Genomic DNA, 21,864 nt, shown 5'->3' with positions numbered 1-21,864 from the left:
CAATTTCCAGAAGAGCATGTTTTTGCACCTCAGTGTCATCACTATGTACCAAACGCAAAGAAGCACGAAACGGAAACTATATATATATATATATGTGGAAGGATGGCTGAGGAAATGTGGGACATACAAATACAGAACATTGTTTTTGAATCTATTATCTAAATATAAGTTAAAATACTCCCAACATTTATTTTAATTAACAATACTGTGTTAAGCAGACATGGAAACTGACCTCCTCACAGAAACCAACTAGCTTCCTTCCTTAATGTGCAACTGTCTGTTTTGTTCCCAAATGACAATGACTTGCAGCAGCTTCTTTGTTTAAAAAACAATATCTTTACATTACCTACTTGCTCCCATCCCTCTCCTTTAACACCATTAACAGTTTAATGACTTACATGAAATCAGTAGACTTCAAACAGCAACAAAAAGCTTTTGAACCCAACTGAAATGGAATGTAATAAATTCAATGAATTTACAAGTTTCAGAAGGTCACTTTTATGGTTCAGAACCACCTCTAGCTGACTTTCCACTGGTGCTGCCCATACCTCCACCATGTACAGCACCTTTGATGAGACGGTGCCAGCGCACACGAGAACTCTTGACTCGTTCGGCTAGCCGACAGCAAAAGGCCATCAGCAACCGACTCACCTTTCCTGGATCTGGCACTGCTGCTGTTGCTGAAGAAAGAGGGGGGCTGCTATCTGCAACACGCCGCCGCTGTTCCGGTGTCTTTTCACCTAAGTGCATCTCAAAGCCTGGCGCAAGGGTGGATGCAGCTGCCACTGCTGCTGGTGGCGGCTGGTACTGTGCCGCAGGCTTCAAAGGAGGTCTTGGTTGTGACTTGCCAACACTACTTTCACTTCCTCCTTGTCTCATTGATGGTAGTCGAATTCTCTCAGAATGGCCATTTCTGAAAACAAAATAACACATTATATTTTTATGTAGCAATGCTACTAAACATTTCCATATACTCAAGTGTGTAGCTTCTTTGCAGACAGTATTTACAATAGCATTATTGCAACAAACAATGATCAACACACATTATGGCACGTAAATAACATAGGGAATTACTGTGAATGTTTCTAAAGCCATTTTAGTTCTATAAAACTGAATATGAAATGGTACATATAGTGAACGAGTCCTTCAAAAAATTCCAAGCAATTACATTCCAACAACCTTTACATCTTAGTACTCTTTCATCAGATTGTAAGCGAAGTGCAGTAATCGGCCTGAGTTAAATAAAACTATAATTAGTATAACATATAATTTATTTACAAACATATCAAGTACTGTTACAATAAAAATTTCCATCCTACTGAGTTTTGCGATTTATTAAACACCAGATGAGAGATAGTCTATGTTAAATGTCCACCACTGGCAAAATGAACAAAAAAGTACATAACATACAAGAACCCCCAGAGTATTACAACAATGAATATTGTGAAGTATTTTCTGAAGTTTGATGATACTGTGAAATAAAATGTCAACAATCGAAATTTTCTGCCACTGTCTCAGGTACTTCAGTATCCATTAACACACCTCCCCTTCAAACTGTTTCAGCTTGGTGGTTACAAACTGTAGACTCTTTCCAATATTAGGGTGCACTTCTTTTCAAACAACAATTTGGAATCAAAAGTGGCAAACTACATAAAGCAGGGTGATTCGCCAAAGGGTTCTAATTATCTTTGGTAGCTCCTTATACTGGCATGACAGGATATAACTGAAGGTACTAACAATCTTACAGTTAAATGGACTCAAGAACGTAATAGCAAGGAACTGAGGACTTGGTCACTGCAAAAGTTCACTTTGACTTGCTCTTCTAAATGCAGTGTTTCAGATTCCAAAAGGGGCCACAAATACTGTAAGGCTAGGATATAACTGGCATTAACATAACTCTTCAGAATGAAATTTTCACTCTGCAGCCATGTGTATGCTGATATGAAACTAACTGGCAGATTAAAATTGTATGCCATACAGACTGGACCTTTGTCTTTCCTGGGCAAGGGCTCTATTAACAGAGCTATTTAAGCATGACTAATAACCCGTACTCAGGGTTTTACTTCCACCAGTATCTCGTCTCCTACATCCCAAACTTCACGGAAGTTCCAAATCAGTGCACACACTGCTGCAGAGCAAACATTTCATTCTGGAAACATCCCCCCAGGCTGTGGCTAAGTCATGGCTCCAAATATCCTTCCTTAGGGGAGTGCTAGTCCTGCAATTTTACTGGATATCTTCTGTGAAGTCTGGAAGGTAGGAGAGATGATACACTGTGTGACGTTTGCCTGCTTTATTTCCTCTTTGATTGTCCTCGGTGTCAACATACTGCATTGCTATACTGGGTGAAAAATGGGGGTGGGGTGGGGGGGTGGGGGTGGAAGTTCAATACAGACTACTTTAAGTGCTGTAGCCGACAGGTGCACGTTAGCGTTTCACAGTTCTTTACTTTCACTGTTCACAACCCCTCTCCTCCAAAAATAAAGAGTTATAGGGCCAGTTCACTACTGGTTAACTTTGATAAGTCTCATTAATAGGTTGTGAGCAAACATCAACATACTGATACAATAGTTTACCGTTGGATAGCTACATCATTTAAAGTAGTGTTCAACTTCCACCACCCCCATTTTTCAGCCAGTATAGCAATGCAGTACGTCGACACTGAGGACAATCAACAAGGAAATAAAGCAGGCGAACGTTTCATATGGTGCCAGTGGGGACTATTGTAACTGAGCACAATAAACTAGGTTTCACGAACTTTGAACAGTGAACTCAACAGTGTTTACAGTGCAGTGAATTTAACAAAGCAGATGCAACAGCCAATTAGCACTTGGGTTTCATGGCCACAGTAGGAAAGTAGCCAATCAGCGAGAGGGTTCTATGGAAGCAGCCATTGAATACAGTGGTTAGACACTGGACTCACATTCGGAAGGACGACGGTTCAATCCCGCGTCCGGCCTTCCTGATTTAGGTTTTCCGTGATTTCCCTAAATCACTCCAGGCAAATGCTGGAATGGTTCCTCTGAAAGGGCACGGCCGACTTTCTTCCCCATCCCTCCCTAATCCGATGAGACCGATGACCACGCTGTCTGGTCTCCTTCCCCAAAACCAACCAACGATTGAGTACAGGAGCAGCCAATCAGCACAGCCGACTGGAATAAACGAGACGCCTCACCGAGAAAATTACAACTTGCAGCAGCTGTGCATATGGCAATCAAGATGACAACTGCCGCAGCAGGTGAGTGAATAAGAACAACATAATTTCATAGCAAAAGTGGTTTTATATTAAGTGATACATAATGAGTGGCCTTAATGAACATAACAGTGTGATAGATGAGAATGGACAACAGGGAAGTGATGTGAAAATTGATAACAAAGCTGTGGAGGTTAAGTTTTTAAATGAACAAAAACACTTAATGGGGACTGGTAGATGATAGTGGTTATAATTCAGGCATGAATGTAACTTTGAATGATGGGGACGAAAGTAGTATTGTAGATGGAATGATAAAAGTGTCATCTACATTGTATGGTGAGGTGAGCAAAATGGATGAAAACAGTACTTAAGTGGATGAAATCATTAAGGTTAAGAGGGAGGAACCTAGTAGTGAAAGTCAGCAAAGACAAAAGTTTATGGCAGACGGAAAAGTGGAATAGATGTTAAGGCAAATTATGAGTAGTATGTGTATGAAAGAAGACATTAGTAGTATTAGAACTGACATGACTAGCTTAAAGGATGAACTGAAGAAAGAAATTAAGGTAGTCAACTCTTAATTTTTCAGAATTAAATAAGAAGGTGGAGGTTATAGTTAAAGACTGTGATGAAAAGATAACAAAGGTAGCACATAAAACTAATGAGAAATTAATGAGTAGTAAATGTGTAGAAGAGAGAAAGAAGCCTTGTGATGACTATAGTAGGAAGGTTGAGGCTTTTGAGAAATAGTGTAAAGATAAAGTCAAAGCTGCCAGGAAATTTTGTACTGAAAATAGGGTTAAACTTGAGAACCAAATTGATCAGATTACAAATGATTTAGAAACAGAGGCAGAAATCAAGTGTGCAGTAGTGTTAGAGGAAAAACTAGTAAAAGTAAATAAAAACGTAGATTCAAAATTGGCTGAAATAGAGAAAAAGATGGAAGTGGTGTAAAATCTAAAGCAAAAGAGTATGTAGTGTCCCAAACAGTTCTTCATTTGTTGGTTGTGAGAAATCTAATAATTTTGAACCATATGAGGGAGTGCATACACTGGAGTTCATTAGATAATTTAATGATTTGCCTGAAACCTGGAATGACAAAGAGAAAACTGGTACTGTGGAAGGTTTCTGACAGCTTTGGATAAACAAACTGAAATATTTGGACAAAGAGCTAGGTAGCGAATTAATAATTATGGGTTTAGAAACTAAGTTGCTTCAGAAAGTTAGAGAACTGTTTGTACCTGCCCCCAGGTGTAATATTAATGATTTCTTGAATTATGTTGTTAAAGTGGAGAGGGTGAAGCCCTCAATGGAAGATCGTAGGAGGAATTTTGATGACAATAATCAATCAAAAAGAGAATTTCAGGTAAATAGGATGAACAGGATTAATTACAGTAGAAATTCAAGGAATGGTTGAGTGGAGGATAGCCAGAAGGGCACAGAAATAGTAGGAGAAATTAGAGTAAAAGAAACGGAGTAGATGATTTTAATTCTGGACCCAACCACTTAAACTAGATAATGCTCCAGTTTTAGCTCACACTAGAGCAGGAAGTGATGAAGAGCCACTTGTATATAAATGTGCTGTAATCACAGGTAATGGTAATGTAAATGATAGTAGTAAGAAGAGTTTAATTCTAGTGAGATGTTTAATGATGGTGTGGGTAGCAATGTTCATCCTGTAAAAAGGGAGGAGGAAGTTACTATAATAAAATGTGCATAGTGTCAAAATGGACGATAATTTTTAAGGGAACATAAGGAATTCAGATGTTTTCCTTTGTGGTCTAATCCTGGAAACAAGGATCAACTAATTAGCCAGTTATGGGAGGACAATGAAAGTGACAGTGGGTCTGGTTCGGACAATAGTGGTAATGATAATAGCAGTGACAAATCCAGTAGTGTGGATGGGGTATTTGAATCTATAATTGATAATGATGGCAATGTGATAAATAAAGAAAGAATAGAGGAGGATAATATTAGCCCCAATAAAGAAATAGAGTTTGAGAGTGGTAATGAGGAAGAGAATTGCTTATACCTGCCCTTAGGAGTAATACTGGTGATTTCTTGAATTATGTCGATAAAGTGGATAGGGTGAAGCCCTCAGTGGAAGATCGTAGGAGGAATTTTGATGACAATAATCAATCAGGGATAAGCAACATAACTATTCAGTCAAAGTGGTTAGAAACGACATTTCTAAATACAAATGCACCTACAGAAGATAAGGATGATAACACGAAGGAAGAATTTTACAGTCAACTGGAACAAAAGTACAACTCAGTTATTAGGCACAATGTGAAAATAGTGTTAGGAGATTTTAATGCCAAAGTAGGGAAGGAAGAAATCTACAAGCCAACCATCGGCAATTTTAGCTTACACGAGGACAGTTCAGATAATGGGGTTCGACTTATAAAATTTGCAATGACAAATGGTTTCACTATAGCAGCACAAAATTTTAACATAAACACACTCATTTAGGAACACGGATATCATCAGATGGAAAGGTAGTCAATCAAATAGATCATGTAGCTATCCAGAAACGATTCTAAAACAGTATTAAAGGTGCCAGAACCTTTAGGGGAGCGGATTGTGACACAGACCACATGTTAATCGTATCAAAAATGAAAGTTAAACTCAAAATGAAAGTAAACAGAAATAGAGAAGAAATTACAAGATATAACATAGGAGACCTGACGAAAGTAAATATAAAAGAAAATTTTACAAAAGAAATTGAGAGCAATCCAACAAAACTGAGACTGACCAATACAGAACCACAGGATGTCGAAAGCAGATGGAGACACTTGAAGAGCTGTATTCAAGATGATGCTTCCAAAATCACAGGTAAAAGAAAATGACCTAATGAAATTTGGTTTAACACAAAGTGTCATGAAAAAGTGCTGAAAGAAATGCGAAGAATGAATGGATTAAAGAAAGGGATGATATGACATCAAAGGACAGCTACTAGAAACTCCACCAAGAAATGCAAAGAACCCTAAGACAGAAGAAAAAGGAATACTATAACAATATGATCAGAGAAGCAGAGGATGATTTCCAACATCAAAAGAACAAGGAAGACGTATGAAAATATATATTTTAAAAAATCCTTAGTTAAATTTAGTAAAAGGGAACAGTTTATAAAGGAACAGTATGGGAAAATATTGACCAACAAAAGTGACATACAAAAAAAAGGAAGAAATACTTTTCACAATTTCTTAACTGCAATGACCCACACTCTTACTTTAAATTGGAAGAAGATGATTCAATTGATAAAGCTGATATTACCCCATCAGTAAATGAAATACAGCAAGCAATAAAGAAGTTGAAGAATAACAAGGCTTGTGGTGAAGACCTGATATTTGCTGAGTTATAAAAGAATGGAGGCCCACAACTGGAATTAGAAATACAGATGTTAATAGAAACAATTTGGAAGACAGAAGCTATTCCTGCAGATTGGAAAACAGTAATTGTCCCTCCCCCCCCCCCCCCCCCCCCCCCCCCCATATTTAAGGAGAATAATCCATTTGTTTGTGATACCTACAGAGGAATTGCCTTACTGGATGTCACCTACAAAATCTTATCGAGCTGCCTATTAAACAGGCTGATACTGATACCAATAACGTGGTCGCCCCCCCCAAATAAATAAACTGCAGGGTTTTTCCAGGATTTCCCAGTTATCCTGGTACATATACACTCTTCTACTGCTTTTCCCAGTCCATGTTTTCCTACCTATTTTTCTTTCCCTTTCTTTTCCATCTATCAAACTCCAGGTACTCCATTACAATTAAATTTCCATCTTCCATAATGATCTGAATAATTTCTTCCAGCTCATCATACAGTCTTTCAATTTCTTCATTATGTAAACTTGTACTACTATGGTAGATGTTGGCATTGCAGCATCTTGGGTATGATAAACACTATAATGTTCGTAGTAGCTCCCTCACATTCCTATTTTCTTACTTATTAATATTGTAACTATTCCTATCTGGTTTTGCGTTTATAAACTTTTACTCACCTGACCAGAAGTCCTGCTCTTCCTACTATCACAGCTTACTAATTGTTTCCACCTGGAAACCCAAATGGGAGCCTATTTTACCCAAGAAGATGCCACTGTTATTAAACCACACAGTAGAGCTGCATTCTTGAGAAATATAACAGCTGTAGTTTCTCCTTGCTTTCAGCCATTAACACGCTTTACAGTTACACATTAATGTAATTAGAAGTATCGAAACAAATGTAGGTATTTGAAGCATTACATGTTAAGCTAAGTGACAGCCAGAACAAGAATATGAAACCTCTTCTGAATTCCATTTCAGGAAAAGTCTTCTGATTTTAAAGCACTAATAGGTAAAAACTGTCACTGCGATAAGGTGATAATTACTTCAATCAAAAGCATCAAATGCTCTCACAAATAAAAGAGTGTTGAACACAAACACTCAAAAAGAGAGTTCACGAATTTTCCCCATACCGCTTTCTCTGGCAATTATTCGGCTCTTCTATCCTTATCTCCTTTTCCTGTATCTTCATGGATTTTGTTGGTAATTACCAATTTTAAAATTTGTGACATCCATCTTTATATGATATGCTACACCAAATGTTGCCTGAAGTGCATTCACTGATTTCTATCTAGCTACTGTTCCTTTGGTAGTTTACAATAAGTAATTTTTTCCCCTCATATCGTTTGTCGTTTTACATCTTTTCCTGTTCCTTAGAAATTAATTTTCAGCTTCAGTTTCAAAATGTTGACAGCCAGAGCATTTTATTAACATTATCAAATTAATGTTACTTTTGTTTGGATTTTCCCCTGAAAGGGGAAAAGAAGGACGAGCAGGAGGAGGAGGAGGAAGGAGGGGAGGGGGAGGAGAGTTTGAAAGCAACTGTACTGCAAGGGGGATTCAAAAGACACGAGACGCAAAATAAGTATATAGGTCCCTGCTTTCCACTGAAACAGGGTTCTCAATGTTTCTTGCAAGGACAGTTTGGGCATAAATCAATTTTTAAAGCAAACTGGACAAAACTTACAAGTTTGTCATAAAAAATCCAATGCCAGCTGAGAGGGGATGGGCAGGCAAGAGAAAATGATCTGATACAAGTATTTATGTCAAACAATACAGTAGCGGTATTGGCCCATTGAGACAGAAGAGTGGGTTAGCATGCTGCTCGCAGGATTCGGGGAGGTGTTCTGGCTCCAGATAGAATCCACCTGATGAGAACAGGTGTGACTTCTTTACATTGTTTCTTATGTCTAAGATATAATTACCTGTTCTTCTTCTTGGTTTCTCAGGGACTCAAAGCTCCTGTGCCAATCTCACATTGCCCCCAAATGCTTTTTGTTGTACTGCTTCCCACAAATCATTTATATCTATCCTATTGCATATTGTTTTAATTGCATTTACCAGTGTACTCCTTGGTCTTGCCGCTTGGTCTCTTACCATGTAACTTCTCCATTAATATTCTTGAATGCATTTCATTCTCATCAGATGACCTGCCCACTGAAGTCTTCTCCTCATTATTGTTGCTTGTTTGATGGCATGTGGATTTCTGTATTGTCTCTTCTCTTCCAAATTTGCAATTGATTATCATAGTATGGACCAAAGATTTTCTTAGAATCTTTGTTTTCAAATACTTGTAACTGGTGCTCCTCCATTTCATTTTAACTCAATGTTACTGCTCCATATATTAAGACTGGTCTCACAATTGTGTTATATAACATAATTTTTGTTTTCATTGTCAGTAACCTAGCCCTTAGAACTTTATGAGTGGAGTAGTAGGCTCTGTTAGCATTTTAATTAATATTTGTTACTGATTTTGTTCGCCCATCTCTGGGCCCAGAAATCTGAACTGTTCAGCATGGGTGAGTTTATGTTTGGCAATTATTAAATACAACTGGTTGTCTCTTTTCTCTCAACATCCTTACTCTATCGTGTATTTTGTTTTCTGATCACTTAATTTTAGATCTAGTTTGGATTCTGCTTCTACAAGCCCCACAAATAACACTCTATGAAATGAATTAAATGCATTTAAATGAAATGAGTGATTGATTTTAACTGTGCTGATATTTACTCAGATGGTCAGAATACTCTGACTCACGCTCAGTACGATACATGGTAATTGATGTTAGTATTAAGATAGAGTCTGTTATGAAATACTGTGTTTGTTTGTGTTTTATCTGCTTAAGGTCACAAAGAGGCAGACAATAGAATTCCCGGCGTACAGGCTGCAAGCTGAAAAGCTGGTCATCATTGTCACGCAACTGTAAACATTGAAATCATATCACATAACATTCATAAGAGGTACTAAAAGAATATTCCCAATTGTTTGTATTAGATTGTTTTGTGCCCCTGATCCATCAAATATAAGGTCTACAGTATTAAAATTTCTCGAGGAAAGACAAGCATTGAATGGTTACATGCTCTAACACAAGTCAATGACTTTGAATTAGACATCTAAGAGCAACCATGGTATTTGGACTGCCTGGATACAACTTTGTGAAATTATCTGGTACTTTTAATTGCTATGAATCAACAATGAATAGTTGTACGTATATGATACATGTAACCAAAATAATTGCAGATGGTTGACACACATTATCCAATAGATAATCTACTATGTGCAACCAGCACAGGATGCTAAACTGTTTAGATATGCTGAATACTACGTGTGGTGAATATGTATTGATAGTTGAAACTCTGTGGCAGGCTGGTACTCAGACTCTAAATTCACATATACCAAAAACAGTCATCTTAACTATCAGGCCATCTGAACATACCTCGAATCCCAACTTAAACTTTCATCGCCATTGTTGTTTCCACTTACTATTTCCAAACACTGCCACCAGAGTTTTCCTAATAGCAGAGGTTTCTTTTGGAGTATGTGGCAACAGTGCCACTGGAATATTGACACTGGGTGTCCTTTACTAACTCCATCGCCACACTCCCCCCTTCCCAGGTACCAGTGGGAAAGCCTCAGGCAGTAGTTTGGAGACATAATTAACAAAGTTCGAGTTAAATTTGGAGGCATTACCAGATAACCTAATGGTTAAAGTCGCCGCTCACAACAAGCACGAATCCTGAACTCAAGTTGCAGCCTGACAAAATTTTCAATTGTCACTACATATTAGATACATAGATTATCCTGCATATCTAAATGGTTTACATCCCAGTCATTCCATTCATTTAATTTCAGTGCACATAATTAATTTCATAGACAGGTTATCTTAGGCATGAGATTTGTGGACTGGGCATTCAGTTATTATAATACACCACACTGAGACTGCTTTGCCCTATAAATCAGATTTATACAGTACTGTACCTCCACCTGTTGCCACATTACAAAATTTCACATTTTCTCTCTCCTTGAGTAACACTAGAACAGAAACATACACAGCATATGGGAGCATGCTGCTAGAATGCATGTCTTCCTTAATGTTGAATAACTACTTTCAGGGAAGCATTTTCTCTATGTTCAATCACATTTGGAATGTTTCAACAGATTAATAACAGTATAAGGTAATACCACAAAACTGTACTTACTCTTGTGTTATCAATCATTTATACCATAGGAAAAGGCTATCAATTTCCCACTGAACATGACATTTTAGTTTATTTCCTGACACTAACTTTCTGTTCACTGTTTTATTCATGTTATTACATCTTTAGCTGCTTAGATTAATAAAACTGTGTGGCCTAAATGAAAATATCAATTACAACTTATCTACAGTTTCAAGCTATCCACTAATTTGGTTTTAGCCTTGTGCAGTTCCTCTCAATTATTTAATCAAAATTTTTCTTCATCTCCAATACAATTCTTTGTTTCTAATTATACAATTATCTTTCAAAACTTGTTTCTGTGACCCTTCTCCATCTTGTTACTTACAAATCAGATCTGATTATGTAACTCCACTACTTTGATTAACTTTTCTTTTTCTTTCCTATAGTCCATTTATCCCCATCTAACCCTGTCTTTCTCTTCACAATGAGATAATTCAAACAGGACCTGTCTCATTTTGCAAACTGACGAGAAGTTAAATATGGTTACTTATTTAAGTCACAAGCATTTATCATCCAGGATAGTAACACATACCTGTCACCATGGTTTGATCCATCTTCCCTGTTGTTTGGGAAGCACAGACGTGAACTGTTTGTACTTATGTTCAAAGCTAGTTGTGATGTTTGGCTACTGTTTCTTTCAGCTGTCTCAGGCGTGGCTGATAAATTCCGACTAGAAGATCCACACTGCCTACTGCTACCTGCTATATAATGAAATAAACATATAGTACACTGTGGTGGTACTTTGGTAAGGGCTTGTGTTATTTTAAAATCAAATTTTTCATACAGTATCTAAGGAAAATTTTAATATAATGTGTGGTGTACGTTACACACCTAGACTATCATTCCATACCGACAATAAGCAATAAGAAATTTCAAATACGAGAGTACTTTCATAGATTCTTATATCTTTATGCATCCAAAATAATCATGTTCTGTAAATAAGTTGTTTGTGTTCTGCACATATCATTGTTTTCAGTGTCATGAATATCAGTTTAGGGAACTGATACTCTTCTCCCATCAACATCATACAACTATGCACAAGAAATTTGAAGTTTTACATACAAGCAAGGCTGAGGATTACACAAAAGGGAAATTTTTAATCATTTGTTTCAATGACTATTCTTGTCACTATTATGGAAAGTACATTTGAAAATAATGAGAAGTCATCAGTTTTATGAAACTTATCACTCCATTCTTAAATTTCAAAAGCTATGTATTGTGGGTTGCTGGAAAACTCTGAAAGATAACTAAGTAGATCGGAAAGAAAGAAAAGGCAACTTATTATTTTTCAATACTTTTTCAACTCAACTTCCCTCAAAACTCAATTGGTATTATATAACTTCATCGAGCCATTATTACACAGCAGCAAGTTGAGTAACACAATCAACTTTTACGTGGTTAACAGCCACTAATAATAATAATAATAATAATAATAATAATAATAATAATAATAATATACAATAACTCAGTAACGTGCTACTGTATGTTTTTATATTGATAATGAACACCCGTGCCCACAATTCTATGATACAATGAAACAGTACACACGCACGCGCGCGCCCCCACGCCCACGCCCACGCACACTGAAGATGTTATCAAGAAATATAAGAGGTCAAAAATACTGTACCCACTAACATGTGAAGAATAGATAGGGGAAAGTTAACACAAAAATTTGAAAATTTAAATGTATGCATGGAAAAATTACAACCTACGTGGGAAGGTCACAAGGGGGAGTGATGATTCTTTTGAATATTGTTTTCTCAGACTCTCACGTAATCCTTGTAACTCCCTGTTAGTGGTGTTAGCTTTTTCTAGTAATGTATGAAGTTAGGTGAAAATAGCGATGTACATGCTGTTACTCATCTTGGTATTTAGTGGTAGTTCATTTTAAATGCTTAAAATAGCATGATAAGCCTAAAAACCATGACAAAAATTCATGATATTTAATTACAAGATTATTTGCCTTTTGCGGGCAAGTGCTCTACCAACTGAGCTACCGAAGCACGACTCACGCCCGGTACTCACAGCTTTCCTTCTGCCAGTATCTGTCTCCTACCTTCCAAACTTTACAGAAGCTCTTCTGCGAACCTTGCAGAACTAGCACTCCTGAAAGAAAGGAGAGCACTTGCCTGCGAAAGGCAAAGGTCCCGAGTTCGAGTCTCGGTCGGGCAGAGTCTCGGTCGGGCACACAGTTTTAATCTGCCAGGAAGTTTCATATCAGCGCACACTCCGCTACAGAATGAAAATCTCTTTCTACAAGATTATTGATCAACCAATCATTACACAAAACGTGCAAAGCGAATAAACTTATAAAATCAATTTTAGAGAAATTTGTTATAGATCTCCTCAAACTATCTTATATATTGAATTCAACCGTTGGCATACACCATTATTGGAGAATATCAAGGAGGATTTCATCACCGAAGATCTACTATCAATCAAATCTTTGTCTTACGCCAGATCGTAGAAAAATGGTGGGAGTTTGGGCAAGAACTACATATACTGTTTGTTGACTTCAGAAAAGCATATGCTTGCATTCATCGGGAAAGTATGTTGAGGTGTCGGGAAGAGTTCAATTTTGCCAAGAAACTAGTAAGCCTCACGAAGGCCTGCCTGATGGATACTACAGCAAAGGTAAAAATTGGAAATAAAGTGACTGAAACATTCAAAATAAAAACTTGGCTACAGCAGGGTGATTGACTATCACCTGTTCTTTTCAATCTCACATTAGAGAAGGTAATGTGAGATATGTCATCTAATGAACTCACAGGAGTCCAAGACTGGGGATGTGAACATCAAGTACCTCGGATATGCTGATGCTATAGTGCTACTGTCTGGGTCGCAAGAAGAATTAGGGGAAATGGCTGACATTCTGGAAATAACAGAGGGGAAAATTGGACTTCAAATCAATTGTGACAATGGTTCTACACCATAGACATAACGAAACTCAAGAACCACTTCCACCCTCACATACAACTGAAGGTCAAGTCTGGGTGTTCAAATATCTGGGCACAGTATTCAGAGATGAACCATCCAGTAATATGGAAATACAGGCAAGACTACAGGCCCAGTAAAATGGAAATACAGGCAAGACTACAGGTAGGTAATTGCTGTTACCATGGCATTAATGCTTTCCTCAAAACCAGAAGTTTGTCACGATATTTCAAAATAAACACCTACAAAACACTCCTACAGCCTGTAGTACTATATGGATGTGCCACTTGGTGTACAACCAAGCAAGATCTGAACAGACTGATGATATTTGAAATGAAAGTCCTTCGGAAGATTTTTGGACCACTTTACGATAATGAGAGTGAAAAAAATGGAGGATTCGGCACAATACAGAGTTTTATGATATTTACAAAGAACTGATGTCCTCTCCGGGGGATACTATGTTGATGAAGCACTGTCCGTGCAGGTGGAGAGGCTTGCGTATCTGCGTGAAGCTGAGGGCTATGCTGAAGGTAGAGGAACTACTGCCGAAAAGGCCTCAGCCGATGGATCGGACTAAGAGTGTCCCACAAAGTCCCATCTTCCCTACTTGCTCCTAGTCCTACCCAATTCCTTTTCCCAACCCAAGGTGTGATGCAATCCATGCCGAGGGGTGCGAGGCACATGGAAAGATGGATGGAGCCTCAGGGATACTGGGTGACCTCCCTGAGTAAGTAGCCTTACACATTGTGGGGTATTTGTGATGTGGGCCATGTAGATCCCCAAATGTCATGGGAACAACAATATGGACAAGATTTAAAAAAAAAACAACTGAGGGGCAAATTGAGATCTCAGACACATCGGGGTCAGGACCGATGGGAGGCATTTCCACTACTGAATCAGGGTCCAGACCTGAGGCAGAAATGGAACCTGTAACCGAGAAGTTAGACCAGATTAAGATCAAAGCCTTGTCTGCAGGCCAGAGGAGGAAACTACTCAGAGAACAGAGGAAATAGGAATGGAAAGAACTGTTTCCTAAAGACAAGTGGTGGGAATTATAGAGGCTTGAATCTAAGACCCCCAGAAAAAATCTGTCTCGAGTTGAAGGGGACATGCAGACCCCCACAACATCAAAGACGGGTAGCAAGAGGATAAGGGAGGACTCTAAGACTACCTCCTCCCTGGATAAGCGAGTCCAGAAAAAACAGAGGCAAGAAATGGGGAAACAGACCTACAGTACTGCAGTCCCGGTTTTTAGGACGGCAGATATCCAGCTAGGCTTTCCCTGGCAGCCATCACCTCGCAGCAGGAGGAATTGGTACAGATGGGGGGGGGGGGGGGGGGGGGGCGCGAACATTCGTCCAGGACCCAACTTCAGGAGGGTCTATCTAGAGTGTGGTGCCCTCATTTTTGTCTGCGAGGGAGTGCACATGGTGGAATGGCTTAAGGACAAGGTGCCCATGATATCCCCTTGGGAAGAGGCGAAGCTGCTGCTCAAGACAGCAGGGAGGCTCTGTAAGACCACAAAGGTGTCAATATGGGTGCCAAAGATCCTTAATAAAGTCTCTCCTAAGACTCTGTTCGAGAAAATAGGGGCCCAGAAGCCAAAAGTCTTGACAGAAGACTGGAGACTGGGGGGTGGTCAACCAGAAGGTTGTACTGGAAGGACAAACCCTGGTGATGGAGGTTGGAGAGAAGTCTCTGAAGGCAATGTGGGAACAGGGCCTGAAAGTGTTTTTAGAGTTCTTGCAGGTTATCATCAGGATTCTCAAAGACCTCAAAGGTGGCAGCAAGATGGAGACTGGAGGTGCTGCAGATTAATCTGCAGCATAGTAAAGGGGCCTCTGCTGCCTTGAGTCTCTGCCTGGGGAGACAAGAAGTGGACGTGGACCCCTCACATTAAGAGCATCTGCTCCAAGGTAAAAAGTATTCTAGTGAGTACCAGAAGGGCTTGTGACAAATACTGGGGCCTAAGCCCCAGGGGTATGCACTGGACATACGTCACAGTGGTTAGACATACGATTTCCTAAGGGGCCATAGTGTGGTGGAAGAAGGTAGAACAGTGGGTTGCAGCTAAGGAGCTTGCAAAGGTGCAGAGACTGGCCTGCTTAGCTATAGCAGGCAGAGTTAGCAGCACACCAGACACTGGAATGGAAGCCATGCTGGACATGCCTCCACTACACCTCTGGGTAAAGATGGAGGCAGCAGCTGGGGCATGCAGACATAAAACTGACAAAAACTGGGTCTCTTTCGGATATCCAGAATCACACACTAACATAGTGAGTGAGGTAAATATAGGAATAGCTGGGGAAATGCCTGCCAATTATATAATAACTCGCAACTGCTTCAACAAGCCTTACAATATAGTAATTGGAAGCAGGGAGCAGTGGAAAAAAACAGTTCGACACCGTACGGGGGGACATCGTTTTTGGTTCACCGATGGGTCGAATTCAGACCAAGGAGTTAGAGCAGGGGTGTACAGAGTTCAGCCAAGACGAGAGGGCATCATCTCTCTAGGAAAACTGGCCTCTGTATTCTAAGCTGAAATAACTGCAATCAGGGCATGTGTGAAGGAGAATACGCGTAGATGCTACAATGACTGTAGCATCTACATCTATTCAAACAGCCAGGCAGCCCTGAAATCATTGGCAACTCCTACAACAAGATCTAAGATTGTTGCAGAATGCCACAGGGCTCTCTGGTGGAGCTAGGGGGAAGCAATAGGGTAAACCTACTGTGGGTCCCTGGACACTCAGGGATATGTGGCAATAAACGAGCCGACAGATTGGCCAGGATGGAGGCAATGACTCCATTTATTGGACCAGAACCTGTCCTGACAATCACCAATGCTATGATCAAACTAGAACTATGGAAGTGGCTTAGGAAACAGTCTGCAGAATATTGGGCCAAGGTCCATAAACAAAAACATGGTAAGGTAATGATGCCCAAGCCGTGTTTTAAAAGAAGCTCTGCACTCCTGGGATTGAACAGGAAAGAGATCAAACTCATGACTGGACTGATGACAGGCCATGGGAATTTCAAAAAATACCTACACACAATGGGTATAACGGAGGAAGACCCTAAATGTAGGATCCATTTTCACTTTAACTTATTATTTCATAACAATTTCTCAATTTCCCCACTTTTTACCACATTGCTGCTTTTTTTAAATTTTTTTTATTTTTTATTTTTTTTAGTCTGTTGCTCATCATCACAGGTATGTTATGAATCACATCCAGAATATCATTATAGCAATGCATTATTTGTTTACTAAATGTTTATGCACTTTCTTCTTGAGAAATCAGCCGGGTAATGTCATCCTTTCATAGAAACATTTCAGTAAGCTTCTTATTTGTCATATTCTGGCAAAGTGCCTGGGTCTTGTCAGATCCAGCTATCTGTTTTGGGTCACATCTTTCATCTCCTGGAAACAAACCAGATTTGCATACTGTGAGTACTCAGAAATGAGTGTCACAGGTGGTGGAGGGCAGATAATGGGCAGTGGCCCCAAACTGAGTTCCAGGGTCACCAGTTAGTCTTGACTGTTGTTGGTGCTCCAATCTGTCAATTTTTTTTGGAATACGTGATCCCAACTGAAGTTCAGATGGAGACCACTGCTCCTGTTTACTGAATTTTCAAGCACTCATTCTTTTATTATAGAATGCTAGAAACTCCTGGCACTACGCAGCACCTCTGTGTCTAAAGTTGAATGTGTCTTCCTCTAAGATGTTATGTTCCATTAATGCTGACTTATCCAAGTGGTTGAGTTGAAGGTTCCTCATATATTCATCACATCTCTGAGATGCAATGTTGCATTTGGCTGTTGACTTGTTACAACAGAAGTGTGAGGCCATACACACCTGCTGTTTTTAGCTTTAAAAGATCTTTTGTAGAGCCAAGCACGAGGTTGAAATCCAGCAACTGTCAATGTGCCTTGTTGATATTGAAGAGTGAAATACCAGTAGGCAAATGAATTCTAATATGAGTGTGTGCTCACACCTTAGGTAATGGATACATCATACAGCAAAATCTGACTCATACTAGGCACACCAATAAGATGACAATGGTACATTTGTGGAAACTGTAGATAGGAGATAGTCGTGTGCTGCAACAAGCAGACATTAGGACACACAATGTGATTACACCATGAGATGACTACCTTCTTAGATATATGGCTACAAGAAAGCTGTCGTGTTGACAGCTCAATGGCATCTGGGATGGGTGGAAATGATGAATGATGATACACTTGCCATTTCATTGACTTCCACTGCCTATGAATCATAGATGTCTCATGCTGCAGTAGGTACATGAATATCATAAAAGGGGTTGTGGAATTGCGGAAGGTGTGTTTGCAAAACAGTCCTGCCTCAACTTACCCCACTGCGATGTAATCACTAATGATGCTTGTATAGTGACCACAAATACAGCAGATTTTTCCTCTCCTGTGCAAACTACTACATCTCAGAGTAGCACTCACAAACTACATCTTCAATTATTTGTCAGATGTATTCAAATCTCTGTCTTCCTATACTGTTTTTACCATCTACAGCTCCTCCTAATATTATAGACGTTATTCCCTGATGTCTCAACAGATATCCTACGATCCTGTCCCTTCTTTTTTTTTCCATGTTTTCCGTATATTCCTTTCCTTGCCAATTCTGCAGGGAACCTTCTCATTCCTTACCTTATAAGTCATCTAATTTTCAAGATTCTTCTATAGAACTGTATCTCAAACACTTCCATTCTCTTCTCTTCTGGTTTTCCTGTTGCCTTCATTTCACTATCATACAATGCTGTGCTCCAAACACACATTCTCAGAAAGTTTTTCCTCTGATTTAGGTCTATGTTTGATACTAGTAGACTTCTCTTGGCTAAGAATGTCCTTTTTGTCCGTGCTAGTCTGCTTTTGATCTCCTCCTTGCACTGTCTGTTGTGGGTTATTTTCCTGCCTAGGTAGCAGAATTCCTTAACTTCATCTATTTCGTGATCACCAATCCTGATGTTAAGTTTCTCACTGTTCTTGTTTCTGCTACTTCTATCAATGAGTCTTATCCTTGAAGTCCTTTCATCTTGCATTTTAATTCCACTCTTGAAGCTTTCAATTGATTCTACAGTGTATAGATTGAACAGAAGGGGTGAAAGACTACATCCTTGTCTAACACGCTTTCTAATCCAAGCACTTCATTCTTGGTCTTCCACTCTTACTGTTCTCTTTTGGTTCTTGTATATATTATACATTACCTGTCTTTCCCTACAGGGTACCCTTTTTCCTCAGAATTTTTAACATCTTGCATCATTTTACATTGCTGAACACTTTCCAGCTCCATAAATCCTATGAACATGTCTCAATTTTTCTTTAGTCATGCTTCCATTATCAGGTGCAATGTCAGAGCTGTCTCTCCAGTGCCTTTACCTTTCCTAAAGCCAAACTGAATCTCATTTAACAAATACTAAATTTTCTTTTCCATTCTTCTGTGTACTATTTATGTCAGCAGCTTGAACTAATTATCTGTTAAGATGACTGTCTGATAATTCTGGCACTTGTTGGCTCTTGCAATCTTTGGAATTGTTTTTCTGAAAGTCAGATGGTATATCAACACACTCATATACTCAACACACCAACATGGACAGCCATTTTCTTGCTACTTAAAAAATTCTAATGGAATGTTAACTATCTCTTCTGTCTTATTTGATCTTTAGTTTTTCAAAGCTCTTTTAAATTCTGATTCTAATATGGAATACCCTGTCTCTTCTATAGTGACTCTTGTCTATTCTTCTATCACGTCAGATAGGTCTTCCCCTCATAGAGGCCTTTGCAGGTATGGAAATGGTAAATGTAGGTGGATATAAGCTTTCAGCACATGTAAGTAGAGACAATATGGAGAGAGGAGTAGTTGCCATATATGTTAAAATCAGTCATAGTGTGAAAAATTTGGAAACTAAAAAATTTTGCGGAGAGCAACATCTGCATGTGAGTTTAAACTAAATAATGGCACTTTTATAATTGTAGCCGTCTATAGGTCCCCATTGGGAAATTTTCAACTATTTTTGAAAAACTTGGATTCTTTGCTGTACTATCTGTGAGACAGAGGAAATCAAATTATTGTTTGTGAGGATTTCAATGTAGATTTTCTGAAAGAGTCTGACAGAAAGCTTGACCTTGAAGTATTACTTTATTCTTTCAATTTGACATCCGTTATTGATTTTCCTACTCGGGTGGTACAGGAAAGCAGCACACAGATAGATAATGTTTTCATAGACCAAGATAAATAAAAACTTTCCCTGTTAAGAATGATTTGTCTGATCATGATGCACAGCTAGTTACAGTAAATGATATAGCTCCATACAACAATGCAAAACAGTCCTCCAAAATAGTGCATTCAATTAACCATTTAACAATTCAAAATTTTAGGGAGAGCTTGCAACAGTTAAGACTGGGATGTTGCATTCTCGAATACAGTTGTTCATAACCTCCAACAACCAAAGCAGTGTAGCAGGTCCAGAATTCTTGATTTGTTCTTCTCTCTAATGGCATCCTATCCTGCTGCTTTTCCCAAATACAGAGATATGAATTGCAATCGGGCGTACCCTGGTCAACGTCAGAATCCAACTCAGAATGACCTGGCAGCTGATTCTTTCACACAAGAAGTATCGGAGAACATGATGCTAATTTAAAATTTAAACTTTTTCATGATATGTTTGTGAGTATATCTGAAGACAGTTTCCCTAAGAAAACAGTGAAATATAACTATAAGAAACCATGTAAAAAGCCATGGCTTACCAGACAGATAAAAGTATCTTCTAAACAGGAAAGGGAAATGTACCTCAGAGCTAGGAGGAGTAATGTTCCCGAAACAGTGAAACATTATAAAAACTATAACACTGTATTAAGCAAAGTTATTAAAAAGTCCAGAAGTATGTGTATTATGTGTGAGATTAGCACACCTGATAGTAAAATTAAAACAATTTGGAATATAGTGAAAAGGGAAACACGGCAAGCGAGAGCACAGGAAGACTGCATTTCTATCAAACTCAATGAAAATTTTGTTGACGAGAACTGAGAAGTAGAAAACATTTTAATAATCATTTTTAAGTGTTGTAGAGAAAATAGGATCCAGCTATTCATTAGAAAATGCAAGGCATTATATGGAACAAGCAGTACCTATGCTATTTGATAAAACTGAAATTCAACCCACCTCTCCTACCGACATTAGGAAACGCTCACATGGAATTGATGGTATTTCCAACAGAGTACTAAAAGCTTGCTCCCAACAAATAAGTAGAATTCTCAGCCACATGTGTAGTAGCTTACTGAAATAGGGCATTTTTCCAGATACACTGAAATACGCTATTGTTAAACCATTGCAGCAAAAAGGGGATAGATCTGATGCTAACAACCACCACCCATTCTCACTTCTCAAAACTTTATTAAAATTCTTGAAAAAGTAATTTATTCAAGAGTAGCATCACATATTTGTAAAAATGAAGTACTAACAAAATGTCAATTTGATTTTCAGAATGGCTTTTTAACAGAAAATGTTATGTATGCTTTCACTGATCAAATATTAAATGCACTGAATAACCGAACATCACCCATTGGGATATTTTGTGATCTCTCAAAGGCTTTTCTACCCCAAGGGCTAGAGAGTGCCCTGAACCTCGTCCACTCCTCCACCCTATTTGACAAGGTCGTCGGCAGAATGAGGATGACTTCTTATGCTGCAAGTATTTGGCTGATGATTTTTTTGACAGATGATTTGTATTCAAAATGTAAGCAGCGGCAACGTTCGAATCTGGGACCAAGGATGTTTTGATTACTGATCAAAGAAGCTGTCCCTTGACTACAGATCTACAATAGTTAAGCAGCATAATGGAAAAATACCTAGTACAATAATTTCTGACGCCATTAGATGCAACATGTGATCTTGAGTCCTGGGGATCATGGGCAATTTGAGCTGATACTGCTACATTAGAAAGTCCAAGATTCCATATCATCATTGGAAATTTTATTTTCCATATTTCAAGAGAACAATGGCCACCCATGTGTGCACAACCGCTTCCTTTTCTCTCCCACTTCATACGACATGTGTCACTGAATGTGATCCTCCAGCAAACATTTTTGCTGCAAACCAAGTGGAGGCAGATGCCCCAGGAATATACCTAAGCCTTTTTTGTTTCCACATTACAATTTTTAGAGGCTCC

General features: G+C 38.8%; 1 protein-coding gene across 7 annotated transcripts in view; it reads right to left on the bottom strand.

The window, feature by feature from the left end:
- LOC126285326 (CNK3/IPCEF1 fusion protein) overlaps positions 1-21,864 on the bottom strand; it is a 141,526-nt gene that overhangs the window by 6,471 nt on the left and 113,191 nt on the right. For all 7 annotated transcript variants that reach the window (XM_049984631.1, XM_049984637.1, XM_049984635.1 and 4 more), the window contains 2 exons: positions 11,264-11,432; positions 652-913 (listed from right to left, as the gene is read on the bottom strand). In XM_049984631.1, coding sequence (XP_049840588.1) covers positions 652-913; positions 11,264-11,432 — 431 coding nt within the window. The remainder of the gene's footprint in view (positions 1-651; positions 914-11,263; positions 11,433-21,864) is intronic.

The sequence above is a fragment of the Schistocerca gregaria genome, chromosome 8 (assembly GCF_023897955.1).
Source record: "Schistocerca gregaria isolate iqSchGreg1 chromosome 8, iqSchGreg1.2, whole genome shotgun sequence".
Lineage (NCBI taxonomy): Eukaryota > Metazoa > Arthropoda > Insecta > Orthoptera > Acrididae > Schistocerca > Schistocerca gregaria.
The sequence above is the reverse complement of the archived record's forward strand: the minus strand, read 5'-3'. Positions and strand labels throughout refer to the sequence as shown.